Source organism: Aotus nancymaae, unplaced genomic scaffold (genome assembly GCF_030222135.1).
Source record: "Aotus nancymaae isolate 86718 unplaced genomic scaffold, 86718_ANA_hifiasm-v0.15.2.pri h1tg000008l, whole genome shotgun sequence".
NCBI classification, from domain to species: domain Eukaryota; kingdom Metazoa; phylum Chordata; class Mammalia; order Primates; family Aotidae; genus Aotus; species Aotus nancymaae.
The window spans coordinates 28,821,210-28,848,763 of NW_026988419.1; the positions used below are offsets into that span (position 1 = coordinate 28,821,210).

Genomic DNA, 27,554 nt, shown 5'->3' on the forward strand with positions numbered 1-27,554 from the left:
TATTAAAGTCTAAAAGCCATCCATGTCATTTACACTTTCATTAATTGAGCCTAACAACTTTTATTTCTGGGCACCAGATTGTTCCCACATCTGCCCTCTAATCCCAACCTTGAATCAAGGCTTTAATCCAATGCTGAACAACTGGTACAAAAGATTGGCATGTTTACAAACTCAGGATTTCTGATTTCTCCAGGTCCTCACACTGCTCACCAACCCTTTCAACTGTTCTTGGTCTCCCACCTCACCCATCCCTAGCTATCAGGCTCTGTAGGGCAAAGGCCATGTCTTACTTACCTCTGAACCCCAGACCTGGGTGGCTAGAACATAGGCATATTCACTGAAATGTCTGAGTCTGCTTCCTCTCCCCAGTTCCACCTACACTTCTCTTCCCACTTAGAGTCAATCCCCAAGCCTAATTACTTTGCTTTTTAAACCTCAAAGCTCATTTCTGCTCTGCTTCAAGACGTCTAACCTCCATTCCCATAGCAAGACCTGAGTCAGTTTCTCTACCTCCAGTCCCAGCTCCCTCTAGCTCCACTCTCTAGGGCAATCAATACAAAAAGTTAAGTCCAACAGTATCTCCATCCTGCCCAGAATTCTTCCTTAACTCTGGCTTTGACTTACTCGTTTCTCTACTACCCCTCCCACAACTGCCCTGGAGAAACTTCCCATAATTCTATCCTCTTCTCCCCAGCCTCCTCCTTCAAACAAAACATACAGCAGTAGGCTGCCTCCACCCCTCCCTCATGTCCTGCCCTCTCTTCCACTCCTACTGCCCTGGCAAGTGTCCATGCATCCTTCAAACCCCTGGCCAGGTACAGCTCATGGAGTGAAACCTGACCAACTTCCCACCTCTCCTTGCCCCAAACAAAGCCCCTCAATCACACCATGCCGCTTTGTTTCCATAGTCCTCTATGCCTCTTAAATCATAAGCCCACTGTGGGCAGGAACTGTGTCTTATTTTACTCTACATCCCCAGCAGAAAACACAATACTGACCCAAAGTCACTATCTAAATCTTCCCCCATGTGACTGAAATGCCTCTATATGATCAGATTTTTATAGGCAACCCTCACATAGGATCCCCTAATCATAAGTCTGACTGAGACCTCACTGAATACATGGCACATTTTTTTAGGTGATGCTCATGGAATTAAGAAACTGCAGTGAGTTCCCATCATGCTTAAGGCAGGTACCTTACTACGTCTGCACTGCTTGCAGAATCTGGCCACCTCTCTGTAGAGAGGAGTGGCACAAGTTACAGCTGGCCCTTGAACAACACGGGTTTGAACGGTGCAGATTCACTTATGTACAGAACTTTTTTCAACCAAACAGGGATCGAAAGTGCAGTATTCTCAGGATGTGAAACTCGTGTACATGAAGGGCTGACTTGTAGGAGATATGGTTCTGCAGGGCCGATTGCAGGACTTGAGTAGGTGCAGATTTGGGCATACATAGGGGTCCCGGAACCATGCCCTCAAGTACACTGAGGGATGACTGTACATCTACATATCCTTTTTCAAAAGTCCATCATTGCTAGAGGTCAAATTCTAGGATTCAGGCCTCTATAAAAGAATAATGGGGGTCAGGCATGGTGGCTCATGCCTGTAATCCCAGGACTTTGGGAGGATGAGGAGGGCAGATAACTTAAGGCCAGGAGCTTGAGACCAGCCTGGCCAATATGATGAAACCTTGTCTCTACTAAAAATACAAATAATAGTAATAACCAGACGTGGTGGCAGGCACCTGTAATCCCAGCTACTCAGGAGGAGGCTGAGGCAGAAGAATCATTTGAACCTAGGAGGTGGAGGTCACAGTGAGCAAAGATGGCACCACTGCACTCCAGCCTGGGTGACAGAATGAGACTCCATGTCAAAAAAAAAAAAAAAAAAAAAAAGCAAACATACCCTAAATATCTCTAAAAATGTATCAGAAGTCTATGCCTGGGGGCTCCCCATAAGCCCTTCATTTCTGCCCCAAATGAGGCCATAAAATAGCTCTGATCACTTCCCATTAGAGTGGCTCTCTGGTCTTGCTGATAGATGAGCCAAGAGTTGAGGATGTCTCTTCTGCCATCAGCTTCCAACACCATATTGGACCCACCACCTACTTGTCCAAGGCCCAGGACCACCCAGAGAGTTTAACATCCTCAACTTGAGGCAGAGACAAGAGCAGTCAATGCAGGCATATTTATCTGGAAGATACTTGGCACTGCATCTGATAGAGGCTAAATTGAGAGAAAACCTTTTTAACTGGTCTGTCTTGATATCCTGCAATTCCACCACATTGCAATCCAAAAATGACAGTTCAGCAATCAAAATGTTGAGCCCAGCAACAGGAGGCAGGCTCAATTTTAGTAGCTCCTAAGATAGAGATAATCAAGCCTGTCAAAAATAAAGAATCCATCAAAATTGAGATAATCCAGATAATTTTTAAATCAACATGAAATTAATGAATGCTGAAAATCAAACGTTGTTCAAACACAAGAGACTGCATCACACAAATCTGCATGAAGCAAAAACATGATGTTACTTCACAGAAAATCCAGAACTACAGAGCACTCAGTCTGAAAAATCTAAGCAAGTCAACCTGTCAGAATTTGAAACTGTTATTTAAGACAATCAGTGTGGCAGATATAATGGACCACTAAACCACTGCCTACAGCAAATGTGGAGATGATGAGGCATTTGAAGACAATCAAGAGAAAAGTTGCATTTAGATTTAAAAAAACCACTATGCCATATATAAAGACTCCAAACTTACAAACACCGTGTTGACTACAGGTCATTCTCATTTTTATTTTTAAAATGTAGAATTTGCCATAGTTTAGCAAGCATTTATAGTATCTATACTATATATCAAATACTATGCTAAAAACAGAGATAAGAAAATAAATAAGACTAGCTCCGTGTTCTTGGGATGTAAAGACAAGGAGGAAGCAGATCCAAGAGAGATCACTTCAAAGCATCAGAGGAAATTTTTGGCCAACTGGACATGTGGTGGAATATGAGGAAGGAGTGATGGGTATCCAGGTTTCTGGATTAGACAACCAGGTGAATGATGGTGCAATGTGTGAAGCAACAGGCTACAAGGAATGGGACAAGCAGATTAACAGAGAATACAGTGGGCTTGAATTGTATGTGGGACATCCAGGGGATGAAGTCCACAGGCAGAGAGATATTGGGGTCTGGAGGAAGTTCAGGGCTAGAAGTGTATATTTGGGGATAGGTGAAGCCACACAGTGAATGAGATCCCATGGAGGACAAGGCCAGAACCCCAGTGTACCAGCATACAAGAAGACAGTATAGAGGGCATCTGTGGAGACTAAAAGAAGACAGATGTTTAAAAATCCTGGAAGGTCCATGAGTAGAGGGCTTTAAAAGGTGGGAACTCATCAAAAACAAGAAATAAAAGGTAACCGTGGGCTTTAGCCACTACATCTTGATAATTTCGTTGAGAACAGTTTTGCAGGGGAAGGTGTGAAAACCAGCATAACCAACTGAATGATGAGGCCTTAACAGACATGCCACAAAGTTAGGTAATTTATTGCCCAATTTTCTGAAAATGCTCCATTTTAAGTTTATACACATATTTTTACACTCATGCAAATTAAGCAAACTGTGAATATATTTGTAATAAAATGGAGAGTGACATTAAGACAGCATGAAAATCCCTGACCTGCCAAGTAAGAAGTCCAGCCATCTTGCTGCAGAGACTATGAGAAGAGGCCATGTGAGGAGGATCAGGTCCTGAGACTATAGGGCAGAGAACCAAGGAACCCAGCTGACAGCAAGAACCAAGGCCTCAGACATGTATCACCAGGCAAGGTGATGCAACCAGCTCCCAGTCAGTAGAGCCATTCTAGCTGAGGCACCAGACATGTGAGTGAAGATGCCATCTTGAGCATCTCAGACCTAGAAAACACCACACAGAGACTTCCCCCATGTGCTTGGTCCAAATTCCTGACCTACACAATCATGTTGTTGAGTAGTATTTTCAGCTACTACATTTTGGTAGTAGTTTATAATACAAGAGATAGCTGCAATAGGTGGTGATGGACCCATGGTAGAACTCCTTCTTTGAAAAAGAACTTACTGATATCCTACTATGACCTGGTGGTGTTCTGGAGCTAAGGGTTCAGAAATGAACAAAAATAAGGGGTATGGTAGGAAGAATAAGGTCCGTGGATAGAACTAAATCATGGAAGGGCAATAGAAAAGGTGGTTGGAGGGTTATAATTATAAATAGGGTGGTTGGGAAGGCTTCCTGAAGAAGAAAACAAGTATTTAAGATGGAAACTATGAAAGAAGCAGAGGTAGATAACTGAAAGAAAATATTTTAGGCAGAGAAGACAGCATGAGGTAAGAGCCTGTCTGGCACACTTGAATAACAACAGATCGGCATGACTGAAGCAGGAGCAGAGACAGCTGTGTGGTAGATGACGAGGTCAGAGCAGTAAGAGAGGGTATCGGAGTCCCGAAGAACATCCAAATTCAATGATTTGTCAAGAGAACTCAAGGAATTCAGCATATACTCATAGTTGTTGATATACTTTTTTTAAAGACAGAATCTTGCTCTGTTGCCCAGGTTGGAGTACAGTGATGCAATCTTGGCTCACTGAAACCTCCACCTCCCAGGTTCAAGTGAGTCTCCTGCCTCAGCCTTCCAAGTAGCTGGGATTACAGATGTGCACCAACACGCCCAGCTAATTTTTGTATTTTTAGTACAGACGGGGTTTCGCCATGTTACCCAGGCTGGTCTTGCCCCTGAGCTCAGGTGATCAGACCACCACAGCCTCCCAAAGTGCTAGGATTACAGGTGTGAGTCACTGTGTCAGGTCCTTTGTGGATATAATGTATTAATGAAAAGATACTAAGCCAAATCAGCAAAAGAAAACAGTATTCGGGGTGAAGTCTGGAGGAAACCATGCACAAGCTTCCAAGGGTCTTCTCCCTGTGGAGAGGACTTGCTTAATTCCCCCAGCAGGGAGTTCTTATCACATGTGTGAAATGTTGCCTACCAGGGAAACTCAATAATGACTCAGCACCCAAGGTTTTCACTGTGGACTGATCACATAAGTATCTTCTGCTTAGCATATACAAAAATTCTAGACTTTCAGTAAAAGAACAGGTGTTCAGCATAAGCCATATTGTTTGCAGAAATAGTTTTGCACAGTGAGCCATTCCGATGAGGGAATGGTGGGAACCCTCCACAAAGCTAACTTTCCAGATGCCACCAACCAAGGCCTAGCTTCACAAGCAGGCCTTTCTAAGGGTAGTAGTCTCAGGCCTGCTATGTTAACTTTTTTCTGCATGGACAGTCAGATTGCATAGCACTTCAAAGGCCATTTAAGAGATATGGGAGCCACTGGAAGATTTTGAGTAGAATTTTAAATTATCACTCTAGCTTGTGTGTTAAGGAGAGACAGTATCATGGGAGTATGGGGGTCAGAAATGGAAACACTAAAGTCTATCTAAAGAAAAACTAATTAAACAAGCCCCAATATGCCAACAGGAAAGAGAGGGAAAAAGTAGTCAGATTCCAAATCTAGTACGAGAACAGAGCCAACCAGATTTGCAGACTGACCGTATGTGGATCATGAGAGGAAAACAACTGTCAAGGGTGATGACAAGCATTTCTGGCAGAACAGCTAGAACGATGGCCTTGCCATTTAATGACATGCTAAGATTGAGGAGGCATTGATTTGGAGTTGGAGATTAGGAATTCATTTGGAGACATGCTATAAGTGTAAGATGCTCATCAGATATCCAGAGGGTCAAGAAGACAGCCATATATAGAGTGGGCAGTACAGGGAAGAGACCTGGGCTGGAGTTACTCCAATGGTATTTGGAACCATATTACTGTTAAGTAGAGAGACGGGGAGATTTAAGAACTGAGTCCTGGGGTATTGTAGCACTGAGGTGGAGAAGGAAAGAAGGAACCAGCCAAAGAGCCTGAGAATGGACAGTAGATAGGAAAAAAGTCAGGAGACTGTAGGTACCAGGAAGCAGGTGCTTAAAATGTTTAGTATTTTTTAATTATTTTATTTCCATAGGTTATTGGGGAACAGGTGGTGATTCATTACGTAAGTTCTTTAGTGGTGATTTGTAAGATTTTGGTGCACCCATCACCGGAGCAGTATACACCACACCCAATTTGTGGTCTTTTATCCCTCACCCACCTTCCCACCCTTTCTCCTTGAGTCCCCAAAGTCCTTTGTGTCATTATTATTCCTTTGCATACTCATAGCTTAGCTCCCACTTATGAGTGAGAACATACAATGTTTGGTTTTCCATTCCTGAGTTACTTCAACTTAGCCTAATAGTCTCCAATCTCATCCAGCTGGCTCCAAATGCCATTACTTCATTCTTTTTTTATGGCTGAGGAGTATTCCATCAGTACACACACACACACACACACACACACACACACACACACACCCCATGGTTTCTTTACCCACTGGCTGACTGATGGGAATTTGGGTTGGTTCCATGTTTTTGCAATTGCAAATTGTGCTGCTATAAACATGCATATGCAAGTATCTTTTTCATAAAATGACTTCTTTTCCTCTGGGTAGATACCCAGTAGTGGGATTGCTGGATCAAATGGTAATTCTACTCTTGGTTCTTTAAGGAATCTCCACACTGCTTTCCATAGTGGTCGTACTAGTTTACATTCCCACCAGCAGTGTAGAAGTGTTCCCTGTTCACCACTTCCACACCAACATCTATTTTTAAAAATTTTTTTGATTATGGCCATCCTTGCAGGAGTGAGGTGGTACCGCATTGTGATTTTGATTTGCATTTCCCTGATCATTAGTGATGCTGAGCATTTTTTCATGTTTGTTGGACATTTGCATATCTTTGTTTGAGAATTGTCTATTCATGTCCTTAGTCCTCTTTTTGGTGGGATTGGTTTTTTCTTGCTAATTTGTTTTAATTCATTGTAGATTCTGGATATTAGTCCTTTGTCAGACATATAGATTGTGAATATTTTCTCCCACTCTGTGAGTTTTCTGTTTACACTGCTGACTGTTCCTTTTGCTATGCAAAAGCTCTGATTTCAAACCTTACTATAAGACCATAGTCACCAAAACAGCATGGTACTAGTATAAAAATAGGCACATAGACCACTGGAACAGAACAGAGAACCTGAAAATAAACCCAAATACTTACAGCCAACAGATCTTTGATAAAGTAAACAAAAATCATAAAGTGGGGAAAGGAAACCTCATTCAACAAATGGTGCTGGGATCAGTGGCTTGTTACCTGTAGGAGAATGAAACTGGATCCTCGTCTCTCACCTTATACAAAAATCAACTCAATATGGATAAAGGATTTAAATCTAAGACCCAAAACCATAAAAATTCTGGAAGATAACACTGGAAAAACCCTTCTAGACATTGGCTTAGGCAAGGATTTCATGACCACGAACCTAAAAGCAAATGCAACAAAAACAAAGATAAACAGCTGGGACTTAAAGATGTTTGGTATTTCTACCAGTCGAGAAGCATCTAAATCTCACTAAAAATGGCCCATATTTTTGTTCACTGCTCCTTTTTGGCTCACTCTCTGCCCAATACCGGAGACAGAGGATGTACATCCTTAGCTTCTTACACCAAAGGTATAAACTGAGGCCAATCTAGGTTTACTCTCCAACCCAACCAGTTTTTGTGCTAGTGTCTAGGTGGAGAATTTAAGGTTTAAAGACTCTCTCTTCACCATCTGTGGATACCAAAGATTAACTGAAGATCCCTTTCTGATGGCAAAGTTCTCAACAGAACTGATTAGCAACGTCAAGTTAAGGGCTGCCTGGGATCTGGGCTTTAAGCCAGTGGTTTCCAAAAGCAGCTAACAAAACCCATCAGAGGAGCATTGGACCTGAACTGTCCACTAAAGCAAGCCATTTGAGGCAATTTACATTTAAGTTAATTAAAACTTAAAATTCAGTTCTTCAGTTGCACTAAGCACATTTCAAATACTTAACTACATGTGTCTAGTGGTTGCTCTATTGAAAGATGCAGACCTAGAACATCTCTTCAGCCCAGAAAGTTCTATTTCAACTACATTGCTTTAGATTTTCCAAGAGAGGCCCAAAGCTCTGAATTTGTAACACACTCTTCAGATATCTGTAACAGTCCATTCTGAAAATAGTCTCACAAAAATCTGACAACACTACCATTTGCCTAACTTCTTCAATGGGAATCCATGGCACAGAACACCCTGGGAATGAATTCCTGGTTAACTAAGCCACTTGATTAAGCACAGGGCCTTAAGCTACAAATCAGGGCTGTGGCTCCCAATCTCACACAGAGCAACTAACTCAGTTCAGCTAACTGGCCAAACCCGGTTCAGCAAACCCTATGTGCATGGATTATACACAGAGGGTGTGAGGGTATGTGTGTGAGAGAGAAAGAGAAAGAAAGGAGGGAGGGAAGAGAGAGTCCAGGAGCGCACACTCAAATGCCTACCAGCAGGCCAGGCAAATAGCAACAATGTATTAAGGCCATAAGTGAGAAAATGAGCACAGAGTAAAACAGTCAAGCATGATGACAATAACTTATCCTCACTGTTAGGGAAGCAATAATGGAGACTGAAGCATTAGTAATTCCTTCTAAAGATAACAGAGATGTCTCAGCTCCAACTGATGGTTGCTATGTGGGAAAGTAAAGCCCTGCATTGTCAGAGCTTCTGATTTGCTTTTCCCCCCAAAGAAGATAGGAATCTGGAGTTTTGCATGAAATCTCAAAATATTTAAATGCTGACAACTAAGTCAAAATATAACACTGAGCAGACCTATGAAAATATGTCTGTGGGTCACAGCAGGCCCCACGAGCCCTCTGTTTGCAAACTTAGAAGCTGTTCAATGCAAGCTGAGTAGCAGAACCAAAACCAAGTTGGAAGCATGTGTAATGCTAATGGCGAGTCAGTTCTGTCCACATGCTGTGAAGAAGAGATGTCTGAATAGGAAATAAAGCACTCAAGTTAAGTCAGTGCCCAATAAATTGAAAAGAATTTGAAGAATCCAGTCTGGATCTAGCTTATGTATATAAGAGCATTAAAATCTATTTAGGTAACAAGGCATCAAAGCCTCAAAAGTTTAGAAATTCAAGAGTTCTAGCCTATTCCTCAAGACTACTCCCACACATTATCATATCAGATTCTTGTCACTACACAAATTCTCTTCGATTCTGATCCTACAGTTAATCAGAGAATAGAATTGTTAGTCTTAACAGCCTATTCCCAGTTCTGGGAAGCTGCCCCAAGTTGTAAAACAAACATATTATTCAAAATACCTGAATACAGAAAAGATTCATCCTGAAAACCCTATCAAATGTAATTTTTCCTTTTTAAAAAAGGAAAACACAGTCAGATCCACAAATTGGCCTTTGTAAATTCCAGCATGCCCACTATCCCATGGATTCGATGCTCTTAATTCTCATTCATTTCAACCCCTGAATACACTATACATCCTCATTACTAGACAAGCCTGTCCCTTATTCACCTCATCAGTGTATACACACACACACACACACACACACACACACACACACACACACACACAGTTAGCCTTCTGCATCCATGCATTCTGCATCTGCAGATTCAACCAACCACAGATCAAAAATATTTGGAAAAAAACTTTATCTATACTGAACACATGCCGACAATTCTCTTGGCACTATTCCCTAAACAGTATAACAACTGTTTAAATAGCATTTGCATTTTATTAGGTATTATAAATAATCTAGAGATGACTTAAAGTATACAGGAGAATATGTGTAGATTATATGCAAACACTGCACCATTTTATATGAGGAACTTGAGCATCTGCAGATTTTAGTATCCAAGGGAAGTCCTGGAACCAATCCCCTGTGGATACTAAGGGACAATTGTGTATATACAGTGAATGTTCACCTTAACCAATTATTTGAGCAGCTTCTGTAGGAAGAATTCATTAAGAGTAGTAGAGGGACAGTTGTTTAATAATAGGTTGGTGTGTAGACATCTAAGACGCAGCGTCTGCCATCAAAAGAGTTTAAAATCCAATGAGTTCAGCAATACAAAAAGATTAGAGGAGTAGATTAGTGGTTCTCAGCTTTGGCCAGGCATTAGAATAGGCTGGAGTGCTTTTTAAAATACCTATGCCCAGGACCCACTCCAAATCCAATGAATGAGAATCTCGGGGAAAGGGACACAGGTATCTGTACTGTTTAAAATGTTAAATGTGAAAATTAGAGGTGAATGATGGTCAGCCAGGGTTGGGAGTCCCTGCAGGAGAAAACTTAATTATCCATTCACCTGTGACACGTAATTTTGATGATAAATTTAACTAATTACTCAATGATCTCCACCATGAGTACGTAAGACGACAATCACTTCTCCACTAACAACTTCACTAAATTGTATTTGGAGGCTGGGACACTGATAAAGTGCCAGGATTCCGAGATAAGCAATCCCACAGTTATTACCTCGCAGTCTACCGCCTTTCCAATGGAGTTCATCAAATGGTGGCAGGAACCTCAAAGTCCCAGAGTTCAGAACATAATTAAAGCCTTCCCAAAAGCTCCCCCTGTATCTTCAGGATCGCACCAACCTATGGCCTTATCTGATGTTGATTTAGGGGCTCCCAACATTTCAAAAATACGTTTTCTTTGTTCTCAGCAGGTAGTGGTTATTTCTCAGATGCTGTCCACGAAATCTGGAATGATATCCTTGGGCTTCACTTACTTTCCAAACTCTAGAAACCTCAACTTCCAGCCTCAATCTTGAAACATGTCTTTCTCCCATCTAAATTACTCAGTGCCTCAGGAAAAAATGGACTTACTTTACATTTACATTCATGTTCTCACCAGATTTGTTTCTTTATACACTCCCCACCTGGATGTGTAAGATCTTGCCCATTTTCTCATTTGTAGTTAGATTGAGGAATATTTTTCATAGTTGATTTGCAAATCCTACAATATTTGCCTCAGAAACTAGACTTTCTACATGTTGACCTCACAAAAGATATAATTAAGAGAAACTTGTGGGTTGTCCATCACTATTCAAGAAGCAAAAATGCTATTCTTAGGTTGATGTGATATAGCAGTTAGTAGATATAAATGCCTTTTTTAAACAAGCATTAAATAATATGAATAAATTTCAATTCATAACAACATACATAGTACTAGGCTATGCAGTTAATAGCTGAGAGCAAAGATCTAGAAATACAGTTCCTCGTTTCTTAACCCAAATCTGCCACTTACTTGTCATGTCTCTGTGTCTCTTTTTCCCCCGATTTGTAAAATGGGGAAAATAAAAGTACCTACCTCCTGAAGTTATTGTGAGAAGTAAGTCATAAGCATAAAGCTCTTAAAACAGGGCCGGCACAGAATAAGCACAATACATGTTATTTGTTAATGTGATTATTAGTATGAAGAGCAGGGCTTAAAACCTTGCTGTCTAGGGAGACAAGCCTTTTAACTGTCTTTCACTGATTTATGGAAAGTGAATTTATTACACATTGTTCTTCAAACTGAATTTTGACATTTCTGGCCCTTTCTCATTTAAAAAAAAATAAATAAAATCATGGAATTTGTTATTTATTGACCTTTCAGTGCCATTAGCAATACCATTTAATATTAGTTAAATCTTGTTATGATTACAATATTTAAAATGAAACTATGGGCGAAGAATATTTGGGGAGGAGAAAAAATCATCACTACTTCTTAAAAGGAAATTTTAAAAACAAAAAAAAGGAGAATTTATATGCTGTAGGTGACCTTTAAATGTCACATTCACTAATACATAAATGTAAACCGAAAAATACAAGTCTGGTAGTAACAGTAAACTGATCAATACAATTATGGCATGGGTTCTGTGACATTGTAAGTTACATTTCCATTCCAGAATATCAATAGCTTTTTACCACCTTTTACGATCAAATTATAGTGCATTAAATACCATCTGGTTAGTTCTCTTCATATTATTTACAAGCTTGTAGCTTATCTCTTACTTGGACAGCTCCCTGTACTAAACTTCTAAGTATACAAGATTTGAGGGCGTAAATTATTTTTTAACAGTTAAAAAGTAACTTCAACTCAGTAAGACAATCCTTCAATGAGATCTCAGTAATTTGTCTGGAGTAATGTTGTTACTACTAATTTTAGCCCACTTTCAAGAGGTAGTAAAATATGATTTAATAGACAATTGGTTACTTGTTTAAATCTCAGTTAACTGAACTACGATATAAACAGCACACGCTATTTTAACAATGGCAAACATACACACACCATTGCAGTAGATTTTTACATGGTTTTATAAACCACTTTAATTTTTTCCCTCCTCCCTCTCAATTCCATCAATAAAGAGTTCATCTTTAGGGGTTGGCCCAGTTCTTGAGTATCCAAAGCAACATACACATGTATTTATCCAGAGCTGGATTTTTTTTTTTTCTGTAGAATAGTTCTTAATGGAGGCAAAGACAGTGCAAGTATTTTCTTAAATCCCTAAACCATATACTTGTAAGAAATAATTACCTTTATGCTTTGGATAACCTATAAGAAGTTAAAATGTAAGATTATTTACATTTTTCCATCACTAGATTGACCAGCCTACTATGTTAGTCACATGGCCTGAGACCAAATTTTAAGAGAACCATTAGCTTCTAAGACAAGAATTTGTGACTTGCCCTGTCTGAGGAGGATTTGAGACATACAAAATGTTCCATGTGAAGATTCGAAAAATTAAAAGGTTATCCAATATATTTTTAAAAGTTTCATCGAGGAAGTCCCAGAGGCCCAATGTTACCCAAATACTAGGCATAGGTTCTAGCGCCAGATATTTTCTCATCATGTATTCCACACTTTTAAAAAAAATTCTCACTTAATTTTTACTTGTTCTTGACTTCAGCGACAGAGGTAGGGACATCTTTCTCATTTTAATAGTCACCCAGGACCTGAACAACAGCCCACACACATGGTAAATGCTCATAGAATCTGTGGCATTAAACTGAAAACACTCAAAATGTAGACTGGCTGGATAAGCAAACAGCATTCTCCCACCTGCGTTCCCGCCCAAGTCACTGAGAGTGGGCAGCTCACAAGGTTGAAACTCCAAAGGCCCCATCAGTTCTAACTTCTGAGTATGTGTCACTTGCACAATCAACTTTCTAACTCCAAGGAGCCGAAGTGAGGCAGGCCTTAATGGGTCAAAAATCACACTTAGATAAGCAGCACCTTTTAAGACGTTCCCTCAAACAAGTTCTAAACCGGTGCTTCTCAAACTTCAGTGCGTATTCCAATCACCTGGGGATCTCGTTAAAGTGCAGATCCCGAGTCAGTGGTTTTGGTGTTTAAGTCCCCAGATTGGGCAGTTCTAAGGAGTTCCACCCACAACTCTCGGAGTTCAAGGCCCACAAATGCCGAAAGACACCCAGGTCTCTGATATTAGCAATAGACAACAGCTGCAGCTACAGGCAGTGCCCCATAATCCCCTGGGTTTTCTGCACCCCCTGAGCGTCGCCACCACCACCGGGTCGCACCTAGCAGGTGCCTTGGCGGCAGCCGCGCCCCCCTCCTCCGCTCCGCGCTCACCTTCTCCCGGGTCTTCAGGTACCGCTGCAGCGCCTGCTGGGTGAGCTCGCCGACGCGCAGCTGGCCCTCCTTGCAGGGCACCACGATGCCTGTCCTGCCGAAGCACACGGTCACTTTCATCCTGGCCCCCGGCGACCACGCCGGGCGGGGCCGAACAGGTGTCTGATCCCGCGGGCGCAGCCCCCACTCTCGGAGGACGCCAGGCGCGGGTGGGCCCGGAGACCCTGGGCGCCGCTCCCCGGGGCACCCTGAGGCCCGGGGGCTCGCGGCAGCGCCCCTTCCACGCGGGCAGGCGAAGGGCAGCGGGAATCGGGGAGGGGTGGCCACGGAGAGGGGTCACCTCCCAGGTGCCCGGCGGCCCGGGACGCGGCGGCTCTGCGGCCCGGCTCCTCCTCCTCCACCTCCCGCTCCGCTCCTGCCCGGCCCTGGCGGCTGCTCCGCGCCCACCAAAGCGAAACTGCTGGCCCTGCCCTGTCGCTGGCCCTGGCCCTGGCCCTGGCGGCGGTGGCAGGGCCGGCCCCAGGCCCCGGGCTGGAGTGGGCGGCGGCAGCAGCGGCGCGCCGGGCTGGAGTTGGGAGGAAACTTTTGCGCCGGCTCCCAACTCCTCCGCGGCGCCCGCGCTCTGGGCTCCCGCGGTCCCGGGGCCGGCCTGGGCCCGGCTCTTAAAGGGGCCGCTGCGCTCCCCGGCCCCGCCGCGGGCTGGGCGACGCCGTGCCCAGGCTCTGCGGGCCGGTAAGTGGAGCCCGGGAGCCTCGTCCCCTCAGCTGGGTCGCTCCCTGGCTCGCTCCCTCTCGCACGCATGCACACGGAGCTCTGGGGAGCTGTAAGGGGACCCGAGGGCTACCCACTCGGGGATTGAAACCGGATCTCAGAAAGCACACCCGAGAGAAGAGCGAGGAGACTGCAGAGCTGCACCCTTCACAGGAGGGGACTGCAGCAAGATGCAAAAGGAGCCCAGGAGCAGGTGCTTCTAGTCACGCCCACCGAAAACACCCCGGGGGCGAGACTGCCAGGTGCTGAGAGTCTGGAGTGGCCCGAGGGCCTGTTAGGAGCTCGCTTAAGCACAGCCTTGCAGCTGCTGTCTGGAGCCCTGGGATAGCAGAGCTGAAGGGAACCTTTTCCTTTTACAGACGAGGACACTGAGTATTCGGCCAAAGGTCGCACCCCAAACCCAGATATGATCGCGTGTGTTGACACATAGCCTTCTGGAATGCGACTACTGTTGTGCATTTTATTAGGAAAAAAATGTTAAACACCTTTAGGTTCATGATTTGGCAAGTGTGTATCTAACACCAATTGAAATGGGACTATGTGGGGGGAAATCAACAAATTACACTTGTTTCATTCTTAGCTATCATGTAAATGAGCTCCTTTGAACTTAACAACAACCCCGTAGGTAGATACTATTCTTCGCATCTTGTGCATAAAGAATGGTGCCCCGGAGAGGTCAACAGACGGTGGTGTTAGTTCTGTTGAAAAGAACTCAGGTCTTCGGAGCTCAATCTCTGGTCTCTCCCAGCAGTTTTCTTAGCCATCCTATAAGACCCTCAGGGCTGCATCATGTGTTTCCCTACAGAAGGATTTACTCCTATGTGGACACACTTACGTTGAACTTGAATTGCCTAGGACGGTATCATAATGCACAGGAGATTAAATTTATGGGTTTTGAGAGTTTTTTTAATTAGCTCATTCATACATTCAATAAATACATATTGGTTGTCTTCTATGTATAGAAGGTCAGTGGCAACCAAGAGGATCATGTAAACCAAGTCCATAGTAATTTGGTTGCAAATCCAATACAAACTAATTTATGTTTAAATAAACCAAAGACAGAATCGATTTCCTCATAGAATCAGAAGATCCAGAGAACACTGCCTTGAGGCAAGGTTGAAAGCAGAAACCCAAACCATATCCTCAGGGGCCAGCTCTCTCCAGCTCTTGGCTCTATCTGTTCCTCAGTGTGGTCTCAATTCTCAGGCCAGCTCTCTTCAAAGGAGGCACTATATCCTCTTATTAGAGATGAGTAGCTGAGACCAAAGGAGGTTAAATGGTTTGGTTAAAATCTCATTCTTAGAATGTACCAGAGGCTAGCTTAAAACCCAGGCCATCTGATTCCAGAGTCTTCATTGTAAGAGCTGTGCTGCTTCTTACATGGGAAGTACCAAATGAGTAAATCAAACAAATAAATACTAATGTCATGCATTAATGTGTGGCCCTCACTTTTAATATTGGGTATTTCATGGACCTGTAGAATGATACAGAGCAAAGATTTTCCAATGATGAAATAACTTTGCATGTTGCCATCCTTCCTGCTTTGTGGCTTTTTTCTTTACAGTTGCTCCAGACTCATTTTCTGCTGCTCCAGTCATAAATAGCTCCTGTTCTTCTCCACAAACTCCTTCTCAGACCAACTTTAACTTCTTCCCAATACTTAGAACCCCCTACCCAAAGTCCTGGCTTTGAGAATCTTCATGTGAACCATAAAGAACATTCCAGCTCTCCCAATTCCACTTGGGAAGTTGGAATCAGGACTTAGGGGATGTAGCAGAGGCCATGCCATCGTGAGATGAAGAGACGACTCTAGACAAGGATGAGAATGGTGTATTATGCAATTCTGCACACCACAGGGTGACCTTTTATAGCCCTAAGTTAGTATGAAGAGTTTAGTATTGACATTTCATGTTTATTAAACAGCCAGCTTTAATTTGTTATTCAGCCTCATCACAGCATACATAAAACAATTTATCATATATCAACAAGTGATTTTAAAAAAGAACACAATTGCAACACACAGTCATTCATACCCAGCAAATTCCTAAATCAGTATTTCATGCCCCATGGGACCACCTGGGCAGAAGACAATAGATAATTTGCCTTGATTGAGTAATACTAGAGGATTCTAGGCCTGGGTTCCATTTTCTTGTTTTGCCTGCTTGGTGGATAAATATTGCCTGTGATATGATATTTTTCCATTTGTTATCCAACAACTTAGCAAGTACTGGAGTAGCCAGTAAAGAAATGTTATACAGAGAACAATAATCCTGACCAATATTATTAAACCGCCCTGACTTGCGAAAGTTTAACTAAAATGTCAGCCACTATCAGGTTTATACTGAATGAAGAATGATAATATTTAATCTATAGTTGACCAGTAATCGATTCACATGTTAAACAAAATATTTTCACCTTTCAAAGAATTATTTATAGCAAGTACTATTTATCACAAAAAAAATTAATCAATTTTACTAATTAAATTATTTCTAAAACCTTTGGATCATTAATAGATCATGTTCTTTGCTCCCTTCTGAAAGCAAGGTGCAAGGACTGCATAAAAAAAAGAAAGAGAAAAATGGGGATTATTTTTCACTTTTTTCTTTTTATATTTAAAAGCAAAGTGTCTGGGTTAGTGTTTAACTGGGCAAGAATGGATTCTTCTTTAGACGTGTTAGTCTATAAATACTGCATGGCATTTATTTGTTGACGTTTTTGGTTATTATTTCTGTAGCTCTCCTGGATGTACAAATAACAATGCTCTTCATCCTAATGGGAATTTTATGGGCCACCAGTTTTTTGGAAGGTCCATCTTTTTGCCTATCCTATAAGCAAGACTCACAAGTCTCTACAAATGATACAGCTAGATCACCCCTCCTCATATTGAATTCTACTCTGTAGAAACTAATATTTTCCCTCAGTTTGTTTTCTTGAAAAGGAACTGAATCATGAAATGAGCATCTCTTAAAAAAAAAAAAAAAAAGTAAGGCCGGGCGCGGTGGCTCACGCCTGTAATCCCAGCACTTTGGGAGGCCGAGGCGGGTGGATCACGAGGTCAATAGATCGAGACCATCCTGGTCAACACGGTGAAACCCCGTCTCTACTAAAACTACAAAAAAAAATTAGCTGGGCATGGTGGCGCATGCCTGTAATCCCAGCTACTCAGGAGGCTGAGGCAGGAGAATTGCTTGAACCCAGGAGGCGGAGGTTGCGGTGAGCCGAGATAGTGCCATTGCACTCCAGCCTGGGTAACAAGAGCGAAACTCCGTCTCCAAAAAAAAAAAAAGTAAAATGAATAACCAAAAGCAAGGAAACTGTTCTGATGCTGTTATATTGTTAATTTTGATTATTAGTTAAATATTTTCCTCACTGTGTGATCTCATTCTCTGAAGCTTATTGGGGCCCATTAACAGTAAGCACAGGAATAGGCCCTACTCAGGATAAAACCGGCTCCTTCCACCTCTAGGTGTCTGTAAAAGACTGTTAGGAAAAGGGCCAACAGCAGTGGTCAGGGGTGCTCTCCAACAAGCACATCTGTCCAAGGTTAGCTTCTGAACTGAGGTAAGGGTGCAACCAAGAGTTCTCTTTTCAATTCTACTAACTTTACCGAAGCTGGCTTTCTGATTCTCATTTATATCCCTTTACTTGGAGAGGAAGCAAACTGTAATCCATATAATTGACAGAAGCTAGAGGGAGATTTGGCCCGGGATGTCAGTGTTTAAGTCATGTATGAGGAGTGATAAGCAGTAGATAAGCTAAGTAATCTTAGGCACATGTCACTATCCTTTTTTGTAAAATGGGATGGTAACTTTATTTTAAGGTGTAACATACATAAAGCACCCAACACACAGTAGGCAAGATATATTGCTCTCCTTCAACTTTTTTTCATTTGCTAGTATTTTTAAATGTCACTTGTTTTGAGTCTGAAACTACTTCCAAAATGAAACAATTCAAACAATATGTAGAAACTACACATCAACTACACAACTTCTGGAGACCAAGTGTAACTAGCTCTGTAATGAGGGTGCCAGAACCATAGCAAAATTAATGTTAAAATGTGTATTCTAGTTTACAATCTATATGTTATTTCATTTGATGCTCAAAAATTAATATTGAAACATTTAATCTAGTACATGAGAATCACAGAATTACAGAGTTGAACGGGGCTTTGGAGATTACTTGGTACAATATCCTCATTTTACAGATGAGCAAACTGGACTAGTCAAGGAAACTGATTCAGCCAGGATTAGAACCCAGATCCTCTGGATCAGAGTCCAGTGCTTTCTTCATTTCCCTGCCTGCCTGGTAATAGAATTTATAACATTAGATATTTGACCAACATTGGTTCAAGGCTTTGTGGTTTGTTGTCGTTGTTGTTGTTGTTGTTGTTGTCGAGACAGTCTCACTCTGTTGCCCAGGCTGGAGTGCAGTGGCACCATCTTGGCTCACTGCAGCCTCTGCCTCTCGGGTTCGAGCAGTTCTCCTGCCTCAGCCTCCTGAGTAGCTGGGATTACAGGCACGTGCCACCACACTTGGCTAATTTTTGTATTTTTAGTAGAGTCAGGGTTTCTCCATGTTGGCCAGGCTGGCTTGAACTCCTGACTTCAGGTGATCTGCCTACCTCAGCCTCTTCAAAGTGCTGGGATTACAGGCATGAGCCACCGTGGCCAGCCATGGCTCAAGACTTTGAACTCTCATTGGGTAGGAAGTGCTGGTATGCTATTCATTCTTCTATCTATTCCTGCAGTTGCAATTTAAACTTAAGATTCTGAACAGTTATTCTCCCCACAATCGTAGATATCAAAAAAGTCTGCTGAGTATTTAAATGACTATTACAGAAAATTATAAACCACCAAAGGATTTTAAGCAGGACAATAACATGATCAGATTTGTGTTTGGTGGAATGCAGAGGACCTGGGAGACAGGAAGAAGCAGAATCCCCTGCTTAGTTCATTCAATCCACCATTCATTTTTTAATGCAACAGTAGTTTTTAAACACCTATAATGTAAATGAGCACAAAGTGACTATGAGGCTTAGACTTTAGTGAGGAAGACAGATAATAAATGACTAATCAAGGGAACAAAATATTTGCACATTTTTATAAAGTATAATAAAATGTATAAACAGCTGGGTTGTGTAATAATAATTGGGTAAGGGAGAACCTATTTACATTGGATGGATAAGAGAAAAAAAGATACTTTGGGAAGAACCCAGAGAAAAGGTGAACAGCAAATGCAAATATCTCTGAGATAAGACCAAGAGTAAAGTGTTTTAGGAATTAAGAAAAAGTCAGTTTGGTTCCCGGATCATTAATGGGCCAGAAGATGGGCAGGAAATGAGGTCGAAGAGATTGTCTACAGCAGTGGCCTCTTAAAAGAGTAAGGCAATATAGATGATGAAGAAGGGAAGATTAGAGATATCTTTCTGGATTTGTGATAGAGCATGATAAGGCTTTGGGGAAAAATTAAGAAACACTGGATTACAGTTCAGACAACTGGTTAAGAAGTGACATTATTGGCAGGGCATGGTAACCCATGCTTGAAATCCCAGCATATTGGGAGGCCAAGGCAGGTGAATCACCTGAAGTCAGGAGTTCAAGACCAGCCTGGCCAACATAGTGAAACACCATCTATACTAAAAATACAAAAATTAGCTGGGTGTGGTGGCATGTGCCTATAATCCCAGTTACTTGGGAGGCTGAGGCAGGAGAATTGCTTGAACCTGGGAGGCAGAGGTTGCAGTGAGCCCAGCCTGGGCGGCAGAGTGAGAATCCATCTCAAAAAAAAAAAAAAAAAAAAAGACATTCTTAATTAAAGCTAAGGGAGTGGGAAAGTGGGGAGGCCTGCAGATGTTGGGGGGGGGAAGAGTGAGTTCAGTTGGGACGTTCTAAGTTTGATGTGCCTGTGAAGCAACCACATAAAAAGGTTTAGTCAGCTAGAAATACAAAGTTTGGAGCTCAGGAGAAAGTCTAAAGACTATATATTGAGATTTAGGGGTCATAGATTGGAGTTGAACTTGTCAGAACAGAAGAGATCAATCCAAAGAAGAAGTTTAAGATGAAAAGGCAATAGAGCTTAGACTAGAATCCTGGAAAATGCAGATATTCAAAAAGAGGAAGATCTGGAGAAGTTACATATATGTAGAATGATGAATTGTTAATGATAATAAGGTATTATTCTATATAAGGTATAATCAATGTCAAAGATGTGATAAGAAAGGGTGCTGCTGCCCTAGTGAAGACACGACAGTAGAAAACAGGAAATTGAATGTTAAGAATGGAAAGCAAGAGAATTTGACCGGAACAGATAGGTTTCATCAGAGCATAACATAGGATATGAGGCTAGAAAGATTCAGGAAGAGGAAAATGATTGAGGGAGAGCTGTGAGGAATAGATTAAGGAGTTTGGATCTAAAGCACCAAAGAGATAGCCTCTAGATGTTTGAGCAAAGGAGTCATATGCATAAAATAGCATCTGATAGTCATTAGTTTGACATCTTTATAAATAAAGACCAAGTAGGAAGTGACTGAATTTGGGAAGAATCCAAAAGAAAGATGTTGCAGTAAGTCATGTAAGTATGATTTTAAGTGAAACGTCACATATGTACATATTTGTAAAATATCTCCACTTTTACATATGTTTATCCAAGTAGTAAACTGTATTATTGCTTAATGTAAAGTCCTTTTAGTTTGCTATTCCATGAATGGAAACTGGAGAAATGCCATATGATTCAGGGTCCAGTCAGACAAACTGAAAACATACCCCATATGAAATGGAGTTAAATACAAGAAATTAATTACACTGTTGATGAAAGGGGTAGGAAGCCTAGCAAGATATGGGAAGGAAATTCAGAGATTAGCCACAGCAGGAAACTGCTTCTTTCTTGAGGGCTGTCTGCATGCAGGGAGGATACAGAATGTTAGCAGAACCCAGAAGCTGGGCTGCCTGGCAGGAGCTAAAACCACAGCAAGGATGGAGCTGGGAGCCTGGGGAGAGAGCCTGTCCGGAGAAGACCTGCAACTATCAGAAGGAGTTGCAGCCACAGCCAGAAAACACAACCAGGGGAGAGAAGGAGAGAAGAAACAAGAGAGAGAAATACACCCCCCACGGATTCTTTTCTTCCCCCTTCCATGCTTCTACCAGTGTGTAGTGCTAGCAGGACTGGCAGGAAGCCAGTTAGCAAGGAGAAGGGCAAGGAAGAGTTTGGGAACAAACCCAGTAACTTGCCCAGAAGGCCTTTCCTCGTGGGCTTCTACAACAATTCATAAACAGAGACTTTAAATCTTACTAATATTTTAAATTTAGGAGAAGCACTAACAATGTTTCCAATTCAATTTGGTATATTTGTAAGAATGAAATTTTTTTCCCAGTCTAGGCTAAATTCATGCTATTCTCAAGAGAAAGTACTTGTACATTTTTACAGTGAAATACAAGTTTTTCCCTGATGGCCAAAATCACCATTAATTTCCATCATCATTTAAAAAATAAAAAAAATTCTATTCTTGCTCATTTATCAACTCAAATTAATAGTTTTGTTTAGCTATGATTGCATAGTACTGTTAAGCAGCAAATCTAAAACATCATATTAATATTAAATGCTACAGTTAAACTACAGTGCTATCTGATAACATTTCATTTATTTTATATGCTATAATTTTAGACACTAATTCATGAATTCATAATGGAAGATTTGAAAGACTATATGATTTAGAGTTATGATTCCTTTGCATAAAATTACTTGAGAAAGCCATTAATACTTTGCCACATGTATACAAGAAGAAGTATACTTTTTATTTCAATATCAAAAAATGATTTAATCCATATTTTCCTTCAAACGTGCACTCTTGTTAATACATATTTGCTACAATTTTTTGCAATTGCACTCTTCTGTTATATAATCAGAATATAAATAGAATAAAGAAAATAAATAGGTTATATATGGACTTCAACATATATCTCAAGACTTGAAAAGAGCAATTTCACAGCAAACAAAAAGAACTATCAGTTTACCACGTACATAAAACTTCTGGCACTTGATACCCACAAAATGGTGGTATTGACAATGAGTAGCATAGGTTGGTCTTGCCTCTACCAAATCCAATAAGTTTCATTAAGTTGCAAGTCCCTTACCCAAAGAGGCAGTGCTATATGCTGAAAGACTAGGGTAGCTATGGATAAGACCAAGAGTGGCTCCTGACTCAAGGACAGCCATGCATAGGCTAGCTGATAATCCATGATATACTCTGATATTAAAAGCAAATAAAGTCAATGGTAATCAGCTAAACCAGACAAATTGGCTTCTTCTACTACATAGGATGCGGAATAGAAGATGACTGGCTGCTTGATATTGAGGGAATCGAAAAGCCAAAACGTTGAGATTTCAGTGGCTCATGAGATAAAAGGAAGCACTTTTGGAGTTGCCTCAACTCTCCATTGATCCCAGTACCAACCTACAAATATTGTCAGAGTAACAGTCACCCCCTAGCCAATTATTTTTTGTGACATTATTTTGATTAAGTCCAATTCTTAAAACCAAAGCAATTTATTTTAGCAAAGAACAAAAAGAACTTATAAGTAAATTCAAGAAGAGATAAATTAGTGGACAATAAGTCATGGACCCAAGGCTTTTACATATATTTTTGCCAGAATGAACCCAGGGCCTACTGACAATAAACTGGATTATAACTGGAGTAACTGGGAAGTCAATGGATACTTGAATAAATTTTCTTGAAGAAAGGAAGTTGAACACTGGTTCTTAGAAGTTGGTAAGCTATAATTGTAGGAAGCTATGTGATCGTGCCCCTGCACTTCAGCTTAGGTAACAGAGCAAAGCTCTGCCTCAAAAAGAAAAAGAACTTTATGAGCTAAACTAGAGTAATCACCAAGGAAACACCCCTTCAGAGTGGGAAGATCCAGCATAAGAACAGAGTCAAAACCTGGGACTTTTCTGCATTCCAAAAGAAACAAACAAACCTTTTCTTCTCAAATAACTGCATTAGATGATTGCAAATATGGCCAACCAGAGGCAGAAACCAGAGGCAATGAAACTTTATTCTTGAGAAACAGATTGTTAGGAGGAACTTTCTAGAAGAACATTTGAACCCTACTGCTAGGGCTCAGAAAACGATATCCCAAAGTATGGCACTTTGGCACGCTGAGTCCTTTGAACTAAGGATGATTGGAAGGCCTCAGAAGCAGTTTCAGAAGCACAGTCTCTCTCTCTGACCTTCTGCTGCCCTCCTGTGTCCTGCCCCTCTGCCCTTCTTTTCTCCAAAGCAAGTCACAGAAACCAGAATTCCTCTTCCCCATAGTAGGTCATAGAAAATAGAACCCATCTTTCCCAAAGCAAGTCATAAAGCCCAGAAATATGACTGCAGCCTTCCCCTTACTTAACCTTTCTGTGTAGGTGCTGGCCATAAATTCTCTGACCTACCTTACCTGGTAATAGGGCATAAGACCCTTGTTTCAGAGGAGTACTGCCTGATAGCTAGAAGGAAGGAACTCTATACAAAGAGGCCAAGAAGAATCTAGACAGTCCTTGCAAGATCTCTCCCTCCCTAGACCATTACCATTATTTAATACCATGTTTGTCCAATCACATGTCTACATGGCTGTCTGCCTATTCTTCATCAAATTCAGACATAACAATGTACAGTATTCCATGGGTGTTTGAGTCTTCATGTCTGAAGGCTCCTGTGTTACATATCACTTTAATTAGAAAACTTGTTACGCCTTTCTCTTGTTAATCTGTCTTTTATTGCAGGAGTATAGGCCATGACCCTTACACTGGGTGAGGAAGGGCATTACACCTTTTCCACCTCTACCCTACTATAGTATAATGTGTGCTATGGTGAATCACAGACTCACTTCCCCTTCAGGACTGAGCACTCATCCTGTGATGCTGGTATTGTTGGCAGCTAAGGATCTCATCTGAGCCGCTGTCCAGAAATTACCCTCAATAGAACAGAGCCTCACTGGTCAAGATGGGGCCTCATTCATAGGACAGCCCACATGCCCACATCCAGTGAGTGGTATATGTGTGTGAGGGAAGGAATAAAGGTCCAGACCCCTTGCTTGAAGGCTGATAAACTCTGAATGTCCATCATAGTTGTGATAAACCTTTGTTGCCAAAGTGTCCCTGCCCAACTCCTTTCCTGCATAATCCTACTTCACTTCCACACAAGAACTGATTTTGAGCACATACACCAATAACTTTACACGTATGAATCTCCATCTCATAGTCTATTCTGTTGATAATCCAACCTAAAAAAGTAAGGTAATAAAATTGTTTAAAATTCATAGACACAATGCTTTACCTGGAAATGAGGGCTCAGGTAATGAGTAATTAACAAACCTAAAGATAATATGAATGCTGGAATAGATGAAGGAATGTATTGTAAATTACTCGAGTTATTTTCAGAAAAAAACACCCAAAAGGGTGAATTAGCAGAAAATGGAATGAAAGAAATAGCTGATAATAGCTTAGTGATAGTGGCTCATATGGGTCTGATACAATGGTCAAAACTTCTTCTGTTGAGGTCTGGGAGCAGGATTCCTGAAAGCATAGAAGAGTTAACAGGAACTTCCAGCATCTTAAGAAGGCAACTGTATTAGTCCATTCTCATGCTGCTGTGAAGACCTGCCCAGGACTGGGTAATTTATAGAGTAAAGAGGTTTAAAATTGACTCACAGTTCCACAGGGTTGGGGAGGCCTCAAGAAACTTACAATCATAGTGTAAGGCACCTCTTCACAGGGCAGCAGGAGAGAGAATGACTGCAAACAGGTAAAATGGCAGACACTTATAAAACCATCAGATCTCATGAGAACTCACTATCACAAGAACAGCAAGGGGGAAACCAACCGCATAATTCAATTACCTCCTACCAGGTCCCTCCCACAACACATGGAGATCATGGGGATTACAATTCAAGATGAGATTTGGGTGGGGACACAGTGAAACCATATCAGAAGTCATTGCAAGAAAGGCACACCCCTTCATGTCTCATATTCTAGCTAAAAGAAAATCATTTTAATTTTGCATTCTACTCCACAATACATCCATATTGTTTCTTAATAAAAATAAGTTTTAGATTACTTTTCATTAAGAAAAAGTGTTTTCTGCCGGGCGCAGTGGCTCACGCCTGTAATCCCAGTACTTTGGGAGGCCGAGGCGGGTGGATCACGAGGTCAATAAATCGAGACCATCCTGGTCAACATGGTGAAACTCCGTCTCTACTAAAAAAAATACAAAAAATTAGCTGGGCATGGTGGCGCGTGCCTGTAATCCCAGCTACTCAGGAGGCTGAGGCAGGAGAATTGCCTGAACCCAGGGGGCGGAGGTTGCGGTGAGCCGAGATCGCTCCATTGCACTCCAGCCTGGGTAATAGGAGCGAAACTCCGTCTCAAAAAAAAAAAAAAAAAAAAGAAAAAGTGTTTTCTTACTATCTCTTTGGCTAAAGGACGAGATGTTAATCCACTGGGTCCTTCAGCTTTATCCAGGCAATTTCTCTTCACTGCCTAAGGTTTATAATTGCCATTACAAATTGAGAAGTTAGTAATCTAAATATGTATATACAAAAGGCAATTGTAATTTTTTTTACAACTTGATGAGTTAAGGGCTGAGTGTGGTGGCTCATGCCTGTAATCCTAGCATTTTGGGAACCTGAGGATCACTTGATCCCAGGACTTTGAGACCAGCATGGGTAGCATTCTTCATCTCTACAAAGAATAAAAACATTAGCCATATATGGTGCCTCACGCCTGTGTCCCAGCTACTTGGGAGGCTGAGGTGTGTTGATCCTAGGAGACTGAAGCTGCAGTAGCTATGATAGCAACATTGTACTCCAGTCTGATTGACAGAACAAGGGTGCCCTGCAAAAGAAAACAAAACAAAACAAAATAAAACTTTATGAGTTAAACCATAGTTATCACCAAAGAAACACCCATTCAGTTGTTTCGACTGTTCAGCAAATATTTATCTAGTGACTACTGTGTGTCAGGTTCTATTTTAGGTTATACAGTGGTAAACTAGAGAAGCAATATCTCTGCTCTCCTGGAAGTTACACCCAGGACTGAGATTTTCAGAATGTGGCTCTAAAGGGCTTTAGTACAAATTTTCATACTACTGTTGGTGAACATTTCAATAGTCTTTCTCCTGTGAGGTCGTGTCACTTCTGCCATGTGATGTTCAATAAGCATTTTTGATTCACTCATCAGTTTTGAGTATGCCCTGCAGAATTACTCTAAGGATATTTTAAGTGATGAAAAATAGCTGCTGAGAGTGTTGCTTATTTATTTCTAACTCTATAATTTTCATCAAATTTACGAACTAAGAGTGGTTATCCACAGAATCAATTCTCATTACCCAACTCTCAAACTTCATTTTTGTTATAACCATTTTGCCATATGCAATGAAAGCTTCCACAGTTTTGCCATGAAGGTACTGATTGTGAATAAGAACTCTAAAAAATAAATAAGTAAATCTCTGTTTGGCTCACCAAAATTTTAACCTCTCCTTAAGTTATAGTTAAGATGAACAATGAATTTATTCTTCTAAGGTTTTGCCTCTAGTTATGATATCTTTTTAATAATTTTTTCTCTGCAAGGTAAAATAATTCAACCTTAAGAAAAATTTATCCTTTACCTTTTCCTAGCTAAATCAATGTGCATCTGTATAATTGGCTAAGTTTTCAAAATTACTTTTCATTTTATTACAAATGACCTCACCTAAAACCATTGGCTTTTAGTTTTAATGTTTGTATCAGTCAGGCTTCTAGAAAGAATCAGATGGCACACTTTAACCAGGTTAAGTGATGAAACTTTACTAAAGGAACCACTTAGTGGTGTGGGCAGCTTTAGGCAACCCACCAATGGCAGGTGCAGTTAGAGCTAACAAGATGGGGAGACATTACATCCCTACTCAGAATGATATGGAAATGGCCACCCGACATATCATGAGCATTAGCCCAGTAAAGATGCAGCCAACCCATAGCAACATGGCAGAAAGATAGCTGGAGAATAAATACACCAATCTCATATCCTTCCACATCTATTTCCTATAGGTACCTTTCACTGGTCAAGCCCACTCGGAGGCAGAAGGCAGGAAGTCCCATGAAACTACTGGAGCTAAGAGTTTGTATGGAAAAGGGTGGAGGGTGGATCTGGAGGGACATATGAAATGTATCCAGCACATTGTTATTTTAATTTTTTCT

The 27,554-nt window shown here is 41.3% G+C and overlaps 1 protein-coding gene across 2 annotated transcripts in view; it reads right to left on the minus strand.

Annotated features, from left to right (window-relative positions):
• PARD3B (par-3 family cell polarity regulator beta) overlaps positions 1 to 13,692 on the minus strand; it is a 1,134,301-nt gene extending 1,120,609 nt beyond the window's left edge. For both annotated transcript variants that reach the window (XM_064373118.1, XM_012446125.2), the window contains exon 1: positions 13,573 to 13,692. In XM_064373118.1, coding sequence (XP_064229188.1) covers positions 13,573 to 13,692 — 120 coding nt within the window. The remainder of the gene's footprint in view (positions 1 to 13,572) is intronic.
• Positions 13,693 to 27,554: the final 13,862 nt, after the last annotated feature.